The sequence below is a fragment of the Crocuta crocuta genome, unplaced genomic scaffold, assembly GCF_008692635.1.
Source record: "Crocuta crocuta isolate KB4526 unplaced genomic scaffold, BGI_CrCroc_1.0 scaffold102, whole genome shotgun sequence".
Taxonomy (NCBI): domain Eukaryota; kingdom Metazoa; phylum Chordata; class Mammalia; order Carnivora; family Hyaenidae; genus Crocuta; species Crocuta crocuta.
In genome coordinates, this window is record NW_027530019.1 from 5357930 (window position 1) to 5377165 (window position 19236).

Here is a 19236-nt window from a genome sequence, read left to right on the forward strand (position 1 = left end):
GGAACTCCGGGAGTTTTGTTGCTCTATCAGGATTATGAGTTGTTGGTCTTTAATGAAGAATTGCAATTTTAAGCATGAGCCAAACGCAATAAATCTGTGTCCTTAGGGCAGCCAAATGGGACAGTCTGATCTAAGCAAACATTAATAATGTAATATTATATAATAACATAATATATGGATAGGTCCAGAAAACTAACCCCCAAATCACCCTATATACTCATAAGCTTTTTAAAGTTCTCTCTCCCCATTCCACATCCCCACCCACTCCCCTGTTCACAAAATGAGGACCAGAATCTCTATAGAGTTCCTTTCTTTAGTTCCCATTTAACCAAGATTTGAACCAGGTAGGCTGTTTCCAGTATGTGTTAACTATAACCTTTGAAAGAAATACAGGTGATTTCACACTTCTAAAAGGGGTTTAAAATATTACCGTTTTTCTATCTTCAGTTAATACAAACAAGTACTAATTCCAGTGCTCAGATTACTGCCTGTTTTTCCAAGACCAACAAACCAACTATCAGAGGAGTCAGTGGTGGAGCCCAGTCTTTATCCTTCAAATGAGCCTTCAAACCCAACAGGGAACAGTTTTCTTTTCCTTTCCTCTTGCTCCCTCCTTAGTCTCGGAGAGGAACCTAAACACACTTCCTGGTATGGAACCAGTTTTTTCTATTTCCTGACATCTTTATCTGGAGGGAAATGCAATTGGTCAGTTCCTGGTGTACTGGCATCCTCCCTCCCCCCTCCCCCCCCCAATTCATTTAATTCACATCATACAAGCAATTATCTACCCAGATTCATCTAACTGCAGCTATAAGCTGTTTGAAAATACAGTGAAAGTGAGGCATGGGAGAGGCAGGATGAAGAGGGTTAAGGGCTAACATCCCACCTCCTGTCTATTGTTTCCCCATCTATCTATCTGTCTCCTTACCTAGCCTAAGGGCTTATGCTCTCACTCCTCAGTCCAATATTTTAAAGAATCCCACTCCCTAAGACAACTGTAACATAAATAAGGCTGAGTTGTGCTGTTGTATTGGATGTGTCCTTTACTGCCATAAGAAGAACATCTGGTACTTTTTTATTGATCTTAAGACCTACTGATGTCCTGTTTATTGGGCACAACCTTCTGACAAATTTTTAGTCTTATGCCACTTCAGAACCTTAATAACCACAGCAATATGCTCATGAATACAATAGGTTTTCTCAGGCTGGCAAATTCTTTTATAGGAATTCACCAAGATTAATATCCACAAATTAACTTATATATCAGGTATCTGAAGCTGGAGCACTTTCCCATATAAAGAGTGGTTAAATTTAAATCATAAAGTGGCTTCAGGAATAAAATAAAACAATACGATAAAAAGGATTTCGATAAAGTATGTGAACAATACTACAGGCCAAACAAAATACACAGAACAAGAAATTTTATTATCTCGAATGCTGGTGCATAACCAATAACAAGCTTAATTAGAGGAGGAGACAGAGAGAAACTTCAGATCCTGAGGAGGATTTCTGGGCAGGTTTAAAACCTTTACAGATTGAGGGCCTAATTGTTCAGTCTTTTTTTTAGATGTAGGGCTTTCCTTTTACTTGACATTTTCCCTTTAGCAGTTCTTATGTTATGAAGTTCAACCAAAGTCTTTCACCTGTAAAGTTAAATGAAAGAGAGAGAGTAAAACAATTTCCCTAGTATAAGGGTGTTAGAAATAGTTTGTTTTGTTCTTTCACATATATTTTAATATCTAAGTTTGAAATCTTGCTACGGACATTTAATTTTTGAGTTTTAAAAATGGTAAGACAATAAATTTTCTGGAATTATGGATCACAGTAGCTTTATAAATCATCAAGATACACGTACAACCAAAATTTCAGATGCTCTTGAAAGCACATTTTGAGAGACAGCACACGTGATACATATTTCTTTTTGGGTTTGCTTATCCTTTTCGGATACTGAAGAACACCCATTTTACACTAAAAAATTTAGCCTTTGATAATTGGCTTCCATAGACCACAAAGTGGAATCGTCAGAGTTCTCTCAGTGGGCTTTCAGTCCAAATGACTCAGACATTTCGTGTCCTAAACTGGATGTATTCGTTACTTTTTCTCATGTAATTAATATTACCGGGCTCTTGTGTTGGCAGTTTGTCTTGATGTTAACTTAATCTTGCAAAACCGTCCCTTACAGTGAAACATGAAAGATATTTTCCCCAAAGCGAGGAAAACAATCTGGATCAGTAACAAAGTCAAAGCCGTAAGTGTCTCATGAACGTTCTTGAAAACAGATTTCCACGGTCCTAATGCCTTTTCTTCTTCTTTAGCAATTCTTTTCTCTTTCGTAACTGTGAGTCACTGCCCTACTCTATTCTGCAAAACAACAACGACAAAAATCTTTTTTTTGAAGATCAAACTTTTCATCGGCACGGTACGATCTGGAATGAACCCAAAAGACAGTGGAATGCTGGGTCTCCTCAACTTTTCCTCCTCTTTTAACAGCATTTAATTACTCTCTATCAATAATCTCATCACAGCCGAGTTCTTCGGTCAGACGATTGACAACCATAAGTGAAAAAAGCTCTTCAATAAAAGCCAACTGATCAAACGGGGTCTTCTCATAATGCATTTGAAACCCGCCATCCAGGGCTGCTTCCCTAGCTCTGGATGTTCTCAGAAACATCTTGTTGGCTTCTTCAAGGGCCGCTGATACTCTGTAGCCCGCACCACTCAGCTGCTCCTCTTCCGGGTAATCGTAGTCGTCCTCCCAGTCGTCAAATTCCTCGCCCTCGTCCTCGCTCTCGAAGTCGGGGCCCGCGATCAGGCCCGGCTGCTCCCCAGGGCTGGGCCGGGTAGCAAGGCCTCGTCCCCCCTGCGGCACCGCCATTGGCTGGGCCGCCTCCTCCTCCATTGGGCCTTCCTCCTCCAGCTGCGGCTGGGCCCCGCTGCGGGAGGCGTTCGGGGACGGCTCCCGGCTCCCGCTGCCTACCTCCATCTGCGGAAGGTCACCCTCGCCAAGCATCACATCCATCTGCTGGTCATTGCTCTCTTCGTACAGCTCCGACAGCTCGTTCATTTCCGACATCGTACAAGCAGCTCAACCTCGCAAAAGGCGTTTTTGCACGATCGGAGCTACGCGGCCGACTGGTTGTGCGCGTGCGCAAACGCCGTGCGCTTGCGTGACCCTGTGCGTGTGCGCGACCCCCAGACACCGCCTCCCGGTCGGCGTCCCCCTCGGGCGGGAGGTGCACACTCTTCGCGAGCCTGGTCTACGTCTCGGCCCGCTTGAACTCCGTACCTAGACTCTAGGTGTAGAGAGTTACTTAATCTCCGCTTTCCCTAACTGTTCCGCATATTATGATGCTGTAAACTGGAAAGTCCTTAATGTGGCCTCGGTAGCGGTGCTTAAGCCGCCTCCTCCCCTTCCCTTTTCCGTTCTCTCCAGCTCCTTTTTCTCCGGCCGCAGGCAAAACCATCTGGTCCACGGTTTCCAGGTCCTTTCATCTATGCGCTTACGACTTCCACGTCCACACCTCCAAATCACAGTGTTCTCAGCAAACTGAGAAGTGATCCATTCAGCTCTTCTGGTTTCCCCATATAAAGAAAAAAGTTAAATTCATAAATTGGCATAACTGTCTTTTTAAAAAAGTTATTATACTGAAGAAGTACTTGGTTCCATTTGTTTTCACAGGAGGGTAACTTTCCACTATAATCAACTTGGTGTGTATTCTTTAAATTCTTTTCCTCTGCGTTTATATAGATCTTTATGTGTTTGTGGAAAAGCCTTGTGTGTGTATGGTTTTTTGTTTTTGTTTTTGTTTTTTTTTTTTTGCATGACTCCCAGTCTGTCTTCAAGTTACAAAACAAAAAGCACCTCAGCAATGGCTTGAAGATTTAGCTTTGTTAGGATACATAGAGGAGTCTTTTTTCCATAGCATTCCATTTATGTAGCTATTCTATAGCTGACCTAACTATGCATAAGTAATTTCCAATTTTTGGTGTTATAAACTATGGGTAAATGACATCCATATATGCCAGTGTTTCTATAGAATAAAAACCCAGAAGTGGAAAGGTGGAATCGTAGAGCATGCATACTTTAGTTTTAATACATACTATCAAACTGCTTTCCAAGATTGCTGTACAAATTTCAGCTCTCATCAGCAGTGTTTGAGAATATCCATATCCTTGCCATACATTGTTTTCTTGAGCAATTTTACCAGTTTAGTGATATCTTGTTTTATTTTCCATAGCCTTGATTTCTTGGAGATTGATTGTTTTTCACCGTGTTTATTGAACATTTGTGTTACTTGTGAAAATTAACTGGTTTTATTTTTGCTATTTCTTTTTCTTATTGATTTGTAGGAATTTCTTATAAACTGCATGGGTGCTTTGTTTTACATGTTGCAAATACATTCTCCCTGCCTGTTGTTACTTGTCCAGTTTCAGGGATTTTTTTTCTCCTACACAAGTTTTAAAATGAGTTTTCATGTAAATCAAATTGAAGGGGTTTTTTTTTTCTGTATTTTTTTTTCTATTAAGATGGATTTTCCTACTTCAAAGATCATATGCATGATCTTTATTTTTCTTCAATGTTTGCATATATTTTGTTATTGTTAAAAAATTTTTAATACTTATTTTTGAGAGAGGGAGAGAAAGACAGAGACAGAATGTGAGCAGGGAAGGAGCAAAGAGAGGGAGATAATACAGAATGTGAAGCAGGCTCCAGGCTCTGAGCTGTCAGCACAGAACCCAATGTGGGGCTCGAACCCACAAACTGTGAGATCATGACCTGGGACAAACCCAGGCACCCCTGCATAGATATTTTTTTTAATGGGAAAAACATTTATTTATATAAATACTAAAGGGACAGGATTCATTTATATGTTTTTTTACACATATACAGCTATTCAGCCAACTTCACTGGTTTAATCACTATCCTTTTGTTAACTGCTTGGTGCCACATTTATCATAGATTAAAAGAAAACAAATGTGTGAGTTTGTTTTTAGACTTTGTATTCAAATGAATTTCTAGGGTTAGAATATGTCTTGCTAATAAGGAAAATCTTGTTTCTTTGTTCTTTAAAAAATTTTCTTAGCTCTTCTTGCAGATNTTTTCTTCAATGTTTGCATATATTTTGTTATTGTTAAAAAATTTTTAATACTTATTTTTGAGAGAGGGAGAGAAAGACAGAGACAGAATGTGAGCAGGGAAGGAGCAAAGAGAGGGAGATAATACAGAATGTGAAGCAGGCTCCAGGCTCTGAGCTGTCAGCACAGAACCCAATGTGGGGCTCGAACCCACAAACTGTGAGATCATGACCTGGGACAAACCCAGGCACCCCTGCATAGATATTTTTTTTAATGGGAAAAACATTTATTTATATAAATACTAAAGGGACAGGATTCATTTATATGTTTTTTTACACATATACAGCTATTCAGCCAACTTCACTGGTTTAATCACTATCCTTTTGTTAACTGCTTGGTGCCACATTTATCATAGATTAAAAGAAAACAAATGTGTGAGTTTGTTTTTAGACTTTGTATTCAAATGAATTTCTAGGGTTAGAATATGTCTTGCTAATAAGGAAAATCTTGTTTCTTTGTTCTTTAAAAAATTTTCTTAGCTCTTCTTGCAGATTTGTTCTTCCATGTGAATTTTAGAAGTAGCTTGAAAAGTTACCCAAATCACATAGGTGGAATTTTTATTGGAGTTTCATGGAATTTACAGATCAATTTGGGGGAGAATTGATATCTTTACAATATTGTCTTCTCAACCATAAAAGTAATATATATGTTTCTGCTTGTTTGTGTCTTATTTATACCTTTCAGTGAAGTTTTCCAAAAAGCCTTACTTGATTCTTATTAGTTTTATATTTAGGTACTATACTTAGGTAAAATGTACCCCTCACTACAATAGAGTGTCTAACTGGCTATTTGTTGGTATGTGGGAAAGACATTCATGTTTGTATATTGACTTATTTTTAGTAATCACTTTTAGCTGAAATCTAAACATGGAAAACACAAATATAGAAAAGTGCACAAATCTTACGTGTGCAGCTTGGTTATCACAAAATGGACATATTTGTGTAACCACTACCCAGAGCAAGAAACACCATTTTCAGGATTCCAGACAACCATTTGCTTTCTCTTTCTTTGCCCTACTGGCACCACCATCCTGATTTCAAACAGAATAAAATATTTTTGCCTGTTTTGGAACCTTACATAAATTAAACCATGTAGTATATATTCTTTCTATGTGGCTTCTTTTGCCCAAAAAATACGGGGTTTTTTTTTGTTTGTTTGTTTTGGGTTTTTTTTTGCTACATAGTAGTCCATTGTTTAAATATCACAGTGATCATCATTGGGATTGTTTCCTGTTTGTGGCTATTACAAATAGGGCAGTAATTATCTTTCTTGAGAAGATCTTTGGTGCATGTATTTACACAATTCTGTGGATATACATCTAAGAATAGAATTACTTGGCTATGTTATATAAGCAGACTCTTGTATAGATTATGTTAAACAATTCTGAAGACAGAATTAGCCAATTGGTGCACAGTTGGTATTTTAATGAACCTTCAAAACAGTATGACAAATACTTCTCTATCGGTGGTCATTACACTGTGGTTTCCAAACAAGCAAGCCTAAGACCTCAAGTAAAAGAGGTAGTCTTCTTGGCTAACTAATGCAGTTCACTTGGATAGTCTACATCATATTAAAAATCTTAATGTTCGTGCTTTAGTGTGCTTTTGGTGGTGAGTGACTTAAACCCAGTTCAAACCAACTTATATAAAAATAAATAAATAAAACAGAAAAAATGCATAAAAACCAGAGATGAGGGAAATGTATTGGTTGAAGTGATGAAACAAATGTTACCACCAGATTTTTTTTAAATATTTTTACCTCTCAGCTCTGATACTCTCCAGAGGGAAAGCTTCATTTTTCCATCAGGCTTTTCCCACATGGCAACAAAAGATGGCTCCCAGAAGCTTTGGACTTAAATAAGGTTCTTAATGGCAGAGAGATCTGCATTTTTTCCTGTTATCTGTCTCAGTTCCTCCCCATAATATTGATTGGCTTTGCTGTATCCAGAGGGATGGTGTTTTCTGATGGCCTAGGCCTGAATCGTGTGTCCAGGAGAGGGGTGGTGAGATGGTATGTCAAATCTACTTATGAGATTATTATAGAATGTGGATGGAGTAATTTCCAAAGGAATGCCGAGCCAGCAAAACAAAACATAAAATTTAAGACCATTACTGTTAGATTGTATGTAACTAGGCACAATTAATTTGTAGTATCTTACATGTTTAATTTTTTTATGTTTTACAGATTATTGCAAATCATCATATGCAGTCTATTTCATTTGCCTCTGGAGGGGATCCTGTAAGTATGGATTTATAAAAATTCTTTTTGTAAGAGTTAAAAGAACCTCCATGTAAAGCATGTTAGCCATTACATATCTTTTCCAATGTTGTGTTACAATTTGTGAATAGCTATGTGCCATCAAAAATTTGGCTCTGTTTGGATTAGTAGATGAGCTAATAATACTCCATTATGTTGTTAGTCATGGAGTTATCATCGGAGACTGTTCTTGTAGGTAACATCGAAGTCATGAAAATCAAGGATGTCATACATGTGTTACCAGTCCTCCCTCAGCATTCTTCTTAACACAGAGTTTCAGGCAGATCCTATTAAGCAAGTTGGACTTGGCATATAGTGGAAGCCTATTTGCCACTCTGCCCGCCAACCAAGGCAACTATGTCTCATCTAAAGTGAGCAGCCAGGTTTGCAGAAATTCATGAAGGGAACACACAGCTGGGGGTAGAGAACTGCAGTTCCTTCTTCCCTAGAGGCCACATGGTGCTCATTTCCCACGAATTGGGTGAGACTGAGCAAGTGCTCTGTCTCCAAGCCTTTACAGAGTAGAGAGGCATTCCCTGACTCCCTACCGCATCACTCCTGAACCAGGGCAGAAGGAGCGAGGCATTGAAGTTAGGAAGCCTGTGACTGACCAAGAAACAAATCTGTTTGAACTGAGAGGTTAGAGGGAGGATTTTGCTGCTTCATGATATTGTGACATTTTTCTTCTACCTGCAAACATCCAGAAGCTAGGAGATGACTGAGTGTGACTTTTATAATGATTGAACATCAGTAAGGTCAAGAAAACATGTGGAAGCATGCGGCGATTTTGTTCTTACTGCCAGTGTATTGCTTTCTTTCCTGCTGAGCATTTATTATTAAAGATTGTATCCTGCAGAAATGAGGTACTAAAATCCAGTGTAATGGCTGGTTTTTTCTAGCCACCACTTCTGGTTTCTCACTTCCAATTGAGGAATAAAATGTAGGGCCATAAATGATAGGACATATAACTCAGAAGTCCAGGAGAGGTATGGAATGGTAGTAAAAACTAAATCTGGTAGCTGATGTCACTGCAGAGTTTTGACCTCTATGCCAAATATTCAAAAGGAAAAATTATTGTCTATCCTAAAAGGAAATAAAGTTCTGAAGCTACTCTGTTGTAATCATTGCTTCCTTTATTGGCATCTACAGTATTTAAGCAACTTTCTTCACTTGGTTGTCGGTATCACCTTTTAGTGCGTGAAACTTATAGTTAAATGCTATACAGATTACCCTGTTCTTAAGAACATTTCAGTAATCACTTGTCTTCACATTGGCTGCCTGTGATTCAAAATATTTAAGCGTGTCGAACCTAGACACCCTGTCTTCAGAACCTATCTGAAGCATACGGAAGAAAAGCAGTATTTATGGGACTTCAAAGAATTGGTTTTTTGTTTTTCTTTTATTAATGCATACTTAATTTTCCCTTTAGGCTTCTTCCTCACCTTTCAGCTTTGGGGATACTTATTTCCAAATGAATATATTAGTTCCATGGTGCTATTTAATTATTATGTAAACCAGATTTTAAGAGCTCTACCTCTTCCCCAAGAGATTCCGTGGACGGCTAATTATGGATTCATTAGCAAACAGGGGGCGTGCAGGAAGCCCAGCACTTAGCAGCTGCAGTGTGAGACCAGTACTGAACGCCCAGCCACCACGCCTTGTAATCTTGCCTCGACAGTAACAACCAGAGACGTGTTTGGTACAGAGAGGGTTGACAGAATCCAGCCTGAAGAGGCCAGTATCGCCTCTTTTATTCCTAACGCAAGATAGCTCAGTCATCCATGAAGGAACTCAAATACTTTCCTTAAGTTATTTAAAGTAATGAGTTGTGTAAGTGAAGTGTTAAAAATAATCATAGGTATTTGCTCCAAATCTCCCTTTCAAGTTTCAAGAGTCGCTCGGGTCATGTTCACATTGGCACGTAGATCCTCATTTACCCTATGCATGCCCTGCATGATGTGTATCCTAGTTCTCCCGATTCGTTTTAGATGGTCTTCATGTGCCTTTAGTTCTTCAGCACTTTCAACCCACTGAAGCACTGCCCACAAACAAATGGTAAAGAATTTGTAGCCGCTGTGGGGAAGTTTGTACCTAGTGCTTTGAGTGGGACCCCATGCTCTCTGCAGCTGAAGAGAAAACCTGGTATTCTATTTAAAATAGAAAATGGGAGTGACCATAAGCATTGGCATGGTCCCCCAAATGAACCGTCAGTTTGGAGTCAGGGAGAGTGGACTTATTTAGCCTCTCTTAGCTTCAGGGTTCTCATCTATAAAATGGGGAGTGTTGTGAGAATTAACTGACTTGATGCATGTAACCTGCTAGTACCATGCCTGGCACAGCATGATAGAGGATAGCTATCACCACTGTTGCTGGCACATGCCCATAGCTTTGTTTGTTAGGAATTCACAACTTTTCAGTGGATGGGGTGCAAGAAGCTAAAAGTCTCCATGGCCCAAAGTAGTACCCTTTTTTCCACCAGATTTCCTCCCAAGTTTAAAAAAGATTAGTCATTCTTGGGGCACCTGGGTGGCTCAGTCGGTTAAGCATCCAACTTCAGCTCAGGGCATGATCGCGCAGTTCGTGGGTTGGAGCCCCGCGTCGGGCTCTGTGCTGACAGCTAGCTCAGAGCCTGGAGCCTGTTTCAGATTCTGTATCTCCCTCTCTCTCTGACCCTCCCCTGCTCACGCTGTCTCTCTCTCTCAGAAATTTAAAAAAAAACAAAACAAAAAAAAAAAAACAGTAAAAAAATGAAAAACAAAGTTTACTTGTCTTCCTCNGGCACATGCCCATAGCTTTGTTTGTTAGGAATTCACAACTTTTCAGTGGATGGGGTGCAAGAAGCTAAAAGTCTCCATGGCCCAAAGTAGTACCCTTTTTTCCACCAGATTTCCTCCCAAGTTTAAAAAAGATTAGTCATTCTTGGGGCACCTGGGTGGCTCAGTCGGTTAAGCATCCAACTTCAGCTCAGGGCATGATCGCGCAGTTCGTGGGTTGGAGCCCCGCGTCGGGCTCTGTGCTGACAGCTAGCTCAGAGCCTGGAGCCTGTTTCAGATTCTGTATCTCCCTCTCTCTCTGACCCTCCCCTGCTCACGCTGTCTCTCTCTCTCAGAAATTTAAAAAAACAAAAACAAAAACAAAAAAACAGTAAAAAAATGAAAAACAAAGTTTACTTGTCTTCCTCCTGTCAGCCCTGAGGACAGTCCTTGGTAATGCTTCTGTATCTATATATACTTTCTTTTTTTCAAAAATGCATTACAAGTATGTCAGGAATATATTTTCTTATATATTTTTTCACCATTTGGGCTTCACTTTTAACATTCTTTAGATTCTCCCAGATATAAGAACTATATCTGCTTTTAGAACTCTAAGACTGTTGGAGACAGTCTGGAGGATGAGGTCCCACAACCTCTTTCCCATCACTGAAAGCTCCAGCCCATGTTGCTGGCATCGTACCATCGCTTCAATTTTAAAAATAGCAGCCAAGCCCCCAGCAACTGTGGCTTTGCCTCTACATTAATATAAAATAAAGCTCACAGATACGACCTTATTTATTTACAAGATATTTCAAACATCCTATCTTTTAGCATAAGATAAATTTATTTAGGTGTTTGTTATTTTTTAAAATAACTGAAGACAAGTTATGCTGACCCTGAGAGCTGCTTCCTGTGTGTTTCACTGTGGGTTATTAAGTGATTGTCCTTGAGGGTATTACAAACGGGCTTTTATTTCCTGCCAGTTGATTGCATCTTCCCTCTGGAGAGGCATACTTCTAATCTGCAAATGGCGTTGTGTGTATTTTTTTCCCTGAGAACTGAGATAACAAAAAGCATCTTTAATTATTAAGATCTTATCATTCATCAGTTTACTGTTTTCAATAAAAGTCAGAATTACCAAGTGGCTTTTTGTTTGTTTTTACAACGTCAGCAACACCTGTTTTTGAAATCCTTAGAGTTTTCATGGGTTCTTGTTTTCAAAAATGATTTTTTCCTTTCTACATAATGATCAAATAAAAATGCTTTGTATTTTTGCTTTATTTCTTAAGTTAACTTGCCCTGCACTCGAGCAAGCTAACAACCACAAAAACTAATATGTCTCTTTAATTGACTTATTTTCTGACATACATGGTGTCTGTCCGCACAACTGAGAAATCATGGTGCCGTCTCCCAGTTTATGACTCCTTTGTGACTGCGTCACCCCTGGTATTTCACCTTTCCATAAAAGAGAGAGTCATGGTCCCTTACCATTTTTTAAGAATATATGTACCAATATATTCCCTATCTGGATTTTTTTTTTTATTCTTAGTCAGTAAGTATCACTAAATCTGCCTTTAAATGTTTAATTTTCAACTTCTCTCTCCAAGGAGCAGAGAATCGGGACCCCGCAATTGCTAAACTACCCAGGGTATATTTATGTTCTCTTTTAGGATGCTTTCCTTTTGCCTTTAAATAGAAACATTTGTATTTAAGTCCTTACCTCAGTATCATGTGCTAAATGTACTCTTATCTTTCAATAGTACAATCCATTCATTTTAAATGCAATCATTTTCCCCTTTTTTTTTTTTATAGGATACCACAGACTATGTTGCCTACGTAGCTAAAGATCCAGTTAATCAACGAGGTATGGAAAGCAACTTCTAGATTTTCTTAAGAGCTGGTTTATACCAACTTTAAAATGTAACAAGCAGTTTTTTTTTTTTTCAATATACAGGGTGATGAGGATCACTAGAGTGCTGTATTGGGCTCTAGAAATATTTTGTGAATTTGAGTTGGAAATAAATAGCACTGCTAGCAGAGCAAAGTATGTAGCTGGGATTTAGATCCCAGTCATCTGAGGGACCCTTACACCAAAAGGCTTATTACCTATTTGTATAATCAAAAGAGAAGCTGTTCTGGTTATAATAATAGAAGGAGCTGGCCGCTGCATCCCCAGTGGATGAATGAACTACATAGAGACCCAAGCCAGTGAGGTTATTGGCCCGCATTGGTCTCAGCAAGTGTGTGTGTGTGCGCGCGCACACACGCGTGCACATGTGCATGCAACAAACATGTGTGTCGAGCCTGTGCCTTTACTGTTTAAGAGTCTGGCATGTCATTTTGAGTGTTTGGCTTCTTCTCGTATTTTGGATCTCAGCTTCAGTGTCTCCTCTTCAGAGAGACCTTCTCTGACTGATTGCACCTCCTATCTCCAGTAGTGTATCCCACCTTATTGCATCATAATACTTTATGTCTCTTCTTATTAGCACTTATCCACATTTTTGTTACTTTACTTACCATTTTGTCAATGTGTTCAACATCTTCCCTTTCTACTGAAACCTCCATGAGGCCAGGAACATGTTTACCTCATTTACTGTTGTTTCCAAAGCACTCACCACAAAGCCAAGCACACAGGTGTTGCAACAAAAAGAACTGTTTTTGTTGAGTATCTCAGTGAATGGAAGAGTAGGTTGCTTGGACTTCTCATCCCAGGATTTACCAAGTTTACCAAAGAACTCATCTCCCAGTCAAACTTTGGGTGAAGGGCCTGAGGTTCCTTAGTCATTGGACCTCTTTAGACAGACATGGTTATTGTTGCTTCTCATCCCTAATTCTGAGACATTCAGATTCCTCGTAAGGACGAGTCTTAGGTTGCTTCTTCTCCTTGACTGGAACCTATTAGGGTGGCATCCTCCTCCACCACAGGGATAGTTTGCCCCCACACGCTTATTAAGTACACATGGAGGAGAATTTGGAAATTCAAAGAGCTGGTGAAACAAAGATGGAAATGTACTGGGGGAGACAAATGAGTAGAATGTATTTACTAGAAAGCAGACTGGATAGGGAGAAAAAAAAGTCTAAAAGGCATCCAGAGGGCAGATGGGAGAGAGCTGATAAATAGGGACTTAATCTTCAAGCAAATGGGAGGAGAATGCTGTTGACAGAGCAGAGCTTCACAAAGTTTGATTTGGGAGCAGAATGGATTCAGAAAGAAACATAAAGCAGGGGGGTCTATTTGGGAGCTATTATTCCAGTAAACAATGAAATGATGAGAGGGGGCCTGAGTGGCTCAGTTGGTTAAGCTTTTGACTCTTGATTTTGGCTCAGGTCATGATCTCATGGTCTGTGGGATCGATCCCCCACCTCGGGCTCTGTGCTAACAGCTTGGAGCCTGCTTGTGATTCTCTCTCTCATGCTCTCTGTCTGTCTGTCTGTCTCTTTCTCTCAAAATAAATAAAACATGAAAAGAAATGAAATGATGAGGACAAGCTGCTAACACAGGACCTGGCATGTAGTAGATACTCAGTAAATGCTTGCCAAAAGAACATAGCCCAATGACATGGAAAGGAAGAAACAGGTGACAAGTACGACACAATCCTTGGCTGCAACTGGCTCATTGTAAACTGTATAAAGAGGAAAGGATAATCACCAAAGATGAGTAGGAGAGACAGGAACTAGTGAGGAGAACGGGGGTGTAGGAATGAAATACAACAAAAGATACCAGAAAAGAGCAACCTCTTTTAGTTAAGCCTGAGTCTCCCGAAAGAGTAACTGCATGCTATTTTGGGGAAGGCCTCTGAACAACAAAGCCTTTTCTCTCAATCTGAAAAGACAAGGTGAGAGAAAGAACAAATAGAGCAGGAAATCTATATGTTTGGTAACTTTACCATCAGTCCCTGAACAGCTCAGGAATGTCATCACTCTTCAGTAAGCAGTGGTGAGGAGTTCAAAGATTCAAGTCAGTTGCTTGCTTTCTTCTTTAGGGGAATGGGTCTACCTACAAGGTAGATGACTTAGAAACAGGGTAATTTTCTCGGATTACTAAGTTAGCATCTCCTCTTCCTTATGCCTCCTTTTCCAGTCTCCCCGTTCCCTTTCTTATTTATCTTAGTTATAGAAACTTCTGTGAGAAGCCACTCTGTTGCCAACATACCCCCTACTTGCACACCTCTGTGGTGTTAAATCCTTTCCACTCACCTTAGCCCCTGGACTTTAATCTCTGCACGGAGTTGCTCACATAGTTTTCAAGCTCACAAATAATTATTAATTACACACTAATATGAAAGGAACTGAGGTCACCATTGTGGAGGGAAAAGAATTCCTGACTAGCCTTGGGCTCATCATTTAGCACATCCTGGACAACAGTGTGTGGAACATAGCAGGAGCTCAGTCAAGATTTGTGGGAGAAATAAATACAGTCCCAGGTGAAAGAGTCCTGTAATGATAGCTCACAGCTATGTGTTGGGGTGGTATGGGAGTGTGTATGGAAGGCTGGGGTCGCAGCGAAGGGAAGCCCTAGAAGTAGGGGAGCCATGGCCGAAGAGTTAGGTCAGAAACAGTGTAGAGGGCTTTGTATGCTGGCCAGAAGGCCACGGCGTGCCATTAAAGATTTTGAGCTTTATAACCATTATTCTGGTTTCTGCCTTTTTGCTGAAATTGCAAAATAATATTTTCTGGCATTTGTGTCTGTGAAAATGATACTAGAGGACAGAAAGCCGCCTGGAATTGTAGAGTCCAATTTAGAGGACATTTCATTAGTTCTGGGCAGGAGTGGTAATGTTTACATTGCATTGGGGGAGGTAGGGACAGTTTGGACGAATATAGGAACTAGTGGAACTTGGCAACAATTTAGATATGAAGGTTGATGAAAAAATAGAAATCAGATGTTCCTGAGGACTTAATGAGATATTATTTACAATGCAAATATCTCCATATTTGGCTCATAGTAAGTATACAATAAATGGTAGCTATCATCATCATCTTCATCATCATCATCATCATCATCATCATTCTGTGTGATTTGGACTGGTGTTGCCATTAAAGAAACAGGGATTATTACAAATTGGAAAAAGATAATCCACTAGAGAAATGGGCAGGGAGATCTACCATTTATTGCATGCCCACCATGTGGTAGGCATTGTCTCATTTCATCCTCACAACCACTCTCGGAGGTCGATATTAATTTATTCCTTTGTTACCAAAGCAAACCCTGGAGTTGAGAAAGTGAGATCATTTTCCTAAGTTTAGCCAGCTTATAAGCAAGTAAATCAATTAGGGGTCCTGAGCACATCTGTACAAAAGAACGTTACAAGGCACCAAGAAACATTAAAAAAAATTTAAAAGCTTACTACCTACCTTGTTAGCAATCAACTTATAAATAGATCTCATATTTCATCTTCAAATTTCAAATATTGAAAATGGAACAATGCTGGTAGGACTATAGATCTGAATTTTTTCAAGGGCAAGATGATAATTTGCACCCAAAGACTTAAAAAGGGAAATACTTTTGAGCCAGCAATTTAACTTCTAAGGAAATAATTAGGACATGTACAAAGATGAAACAATAAAGATTGCTGTCATATGTTATTTATGTAACAGAAAAAATAAAATTAATTTAATGTTCATAAATGCCAAATTATTTAAATGAATCCATAGAATGTACTACCATGCAGCAATTTAAAGCTAATGTTAGAGTGAACAATGACACGGAGAAAATGTTGACAATGTTATTTAGTGCAAAAGGCAGATTGTGAAATAAGGGGTATAGCATGACCCCAGGTAATTTTTTGTAGGAACATATAGTTAGAAGAAAGATTGGAAAGATTAGTAAGAAAGAGATGTCAAAATATTAATAGTAGTTATCTTTAGATAGTGAGATTTACATAATTTTTTTCCTTGGTGCCTTTTTATTTTCTATAACTGCTGCAATGAATATTTATTGTATTTGTAAAAAGGAAAAAAATGTTCTAAATCCTTGAATAAATAAAGAAAACAGTGAAACCAGAAAAAAGCTGTTATAGAATTACCTAGTGAGTTTGGTTCAGTTGGGGAACATGTTCCGCAGGCAGGAGAAGCTCAGGGTGTGGGAGGCGGCAAGGTGGGAGCAGAGATGGAGGGGATGGGAGTGTGGGGGTGGAGAGACAGAGATAGAGGCAGACCAGACCTTCAGGTGGAGGTTGGGAAACACTGCCACTTCATAGCTCTAAGAGTAAGGAGGAACCGGGAAAGAAGAGGGCTGAGGCTCTCGGGGAGTGGTAAGAGGAGACCATAAAGGGCCAGAGGAGTAGGCAGGACGAGAGACAATCAGGAGATCAGTATCACCTGAGAAGGAGGAAGAGCAAAATTCTCTGGGAGAAGACACCTTGGAATAAGACACCCCAGAAAGTCACATACTGAACAGGAGTGAGGGGGAGTGAAGGTGGAAAATGTCTTTTACTGTGGCAGTTCACAGGCCCTAGGTGCCCCTGGGAAGCATGATGTCAGTGGATGGGGGAGGGCACCCCGGACCTCCGGGGTGAGGAAGAGCCTGGCTGGCAGGCAGAGGAGTCCAGGCTCCATTCTAAGAACCCTGAATGTTCCCACTGTCTCGCATTTGCCTGATTTGCTTTTAGCATTAGTAGATTCAAGTCAGGGCAGTTGCTACTTTATTTTTCCATCTCGACTGGGACCCTTTAGTGAAGTCCTCATTTTATAAAAGGCCTTTTCTGTAGAAAAGGTAAGTCACTCTAAGAATATTTTGAGTTTACTTAGGGACTAATACGGCTCTCCCCATAATGCGTATTCTCTTCACCTCTCCCTCCAAATGCGTAGTAGTCCAAGGGAGGTTTACATAGTTTCTCTGAATCCAGTGTGTGAAAAGGAGCCAGGTTATCTGGGTATAGGAAGGCCATGGTTTTCAGTCTCTGAAGAAAGTTAAAAAAATTTTTTTTAAGACCATAAAAGTAATTTATTTTTTTTTTAATTTTTAAAATGTTTTATTTATTTCTGAGAGAGTGGGAGAGACAGCATGAGCAGGGGAGGGTCAGAGAGAGAAGGGAGACACAGAATCTGAGGCAGGCTCCAGGCTCTGAGCTGGCTGTCAGCACAGAGCCTGACGCGGGACTCGAACCCACGAACATGAGATCATGACCTGAGCTGAAGTCAGATGCTCAACCAACTGAGCCACCCAGGCGCCCCAACCATAAAAGTAATTTAAATTAGCCTGTTTATTTACATTTATGCTATGGTTATAAAATATATGCACTACTGCCCTGGTGACATCAGTTTACTGTGGACTGACTGATGGCTTGCTTCTTTGGGAAGCTTCCTAAGTTGGGAACAGACTCCTTGCTTAAGTACCACAGCACCATCTGGTGGTTGACCTGAGAAGCTGCACTTTTGAATTTCTACTTTATTTAAAAAAACACAAAAAACAGAAACAAAACAAAAAGCCCTGGTCTATTAAAATAAATATAAAATGAGTAAAGAAATGCATGTTATCCTTTAAGAATAGCTCTCAGCCTCTTGTCCATGAACATACAATTAGGAAACCAATGACAAAAAATTGAAGAATTTGAATCTAAGATTTTTAAAAAATCCTCCTTAATATAGGACCTGATACCCAAAGGTAGAGTTATGGGTCTGTCTGGCTATGAGGTGGAGTGAAAAAAACTCATATCCGCATCTGATTCCATCTCAGGCCTCCATGCAAAGTTATCATGTCACTGGAAAGTCACATTCTTTTTTGGCAATTGGGACTTTTTATATACTTGTCTTTCTACCTTCCCGTTAACTAAAGGTTGCTAAATTCTTGGCCATTCTGGCTGCTTATCTAAGCTTCTGGAGATGGGTCTATCACTGGGAAATGGGCACATCTCTGTTTGATTCAAAGCCCATCCCTATTCTGGCCCATGACCAACCTCAAAAAGAAACAAGACCATTTTCTCAGAGTGGCATGTCGGTGACTAGCAACAACAGCATTATCACAACATGTGTGTTCACTGGAGCTAGTGAGGCTGTACAGAACATCTGCACAGGGTCAGCCTTTTTGTCCAATGTCATTCCTTACATGATGATGGGCACTACTGTTTGCTGTCTGTTTGATCTTCTCAAAAAAAAAAAAACACATGGCAGCAATGAGGTCATCCAAAGCAAAGCAGAACATGTTGGTAGTGTCAGTCCAGGAACAGGACCAAATGCTCAAAGTATCAGAATAGGAAGAGTTGAGAGAAGTAAGAACATTTGAGATGTGAAAAGTGGTACAGGATGGCTGGTGGGTTTGGTTGTGTCCTTTGTTCCTGAGTACCCACATGCCACAAGAACCCACATGCCTGTTCCTCAGAAGACTGAAGCTTCTGTGACAGATGGAAGTTTGGATTTCCTTAAAGCAACAAGGGACTTAAAAATCATCAGTGCCCTGGGGCGCCTGGGTGGCTCAGTTGGTTGAGTGTCCAGCTTCAGCTCAGGTCATGACCTAGCAGTCTGTGAGTTTGAGCCCCGCATCAGGCTCTGTGCTGACAGCTCAGAGCATGGAGCCGGCTTCGGATTCTGTGTCTCCCCCTCTCACTCTGCCCCTCCCCTGATCATTCTCTCTCTCTTTCTCTCTCTCTCAAAAATAGGTAAACATTAAAAAAATAATAATCACTGCCCTGTCTTGGCAGGTGAGGATACTGCTGCAGAGTCACTTGTTCAGGGTCATGCAGATGATGGCATAATTGGAATTTGGAACTTGAATCTGAATCTTTCCAGAGTTCTTTTAAGCATTCTTGTTTTCTCATTTCTTTTAAGGGAGACACACTTTCATGTTTCTGCGTGTGTGTGTGTATGTGTTTGAATTTCCTGCCTCTCTCATCTTCCTTGTTTTCATCTCTAGACATCTTCTTGAATCTAAGAAAAACATAAAATGGAAAAAATCGTATTCTGTGTTTAGATACGATTTGGGATCTTGACTTCATTTTGATTGGACCAGATATTTATGAGATGAAAAACAAAAGAATTCAAGGGAATTACCTTTTTTAATCATAATGTAGCACAACTTCTCTTGGGTCAGCTGGAGAGCACATTTCCAAGGGCATTTTGCAGGTTTAAGTGTGTCTCCATGAGTAAACCAAGC

At 40.0% G+C, this 19236-nt stretch overlaps 2 protein-coding genes across 2 annotated transcripts in view; one reads left to right on the forward strand and one right to left on the reverse strand.

Moving 5' to 3' along the window:
* Window positions 1–19236, forward strand: part of SHC4 (SHC adaptor protein 4) — a 129566-nt gene that overhangs the window by 80197 nt on the left and 30133 nt on the right. Inside the window, exons 5-6 of the mRNA XM_077764324.1 lie at window positions 7321–7374; window positions 11958–12009. Coding sequence (XP_077620450.1) covers window positions 7321–7374; window positions 11958–12009 — 106 coding nt within the window. The remainder of the gene's footprint in view (window positions 1–7320; window positions 7375–11957; window positions 12010–19236) is intronic.
* On the reverse strand, window positions 1405–3149 carry EID1 (EP300 interacting inhibitor of differentiation 1). The gene has a single exon (XM_077764452.1). It carries the CDS (start codon window positions 3071–3073, stop codon window positions 2498–2500), a length of 576 nt encoding a protein of 191 aa, XP_077620578.1. The 5' UTR covers window positions 3074–3149; the 3' UTR covers window positions 1405–2497.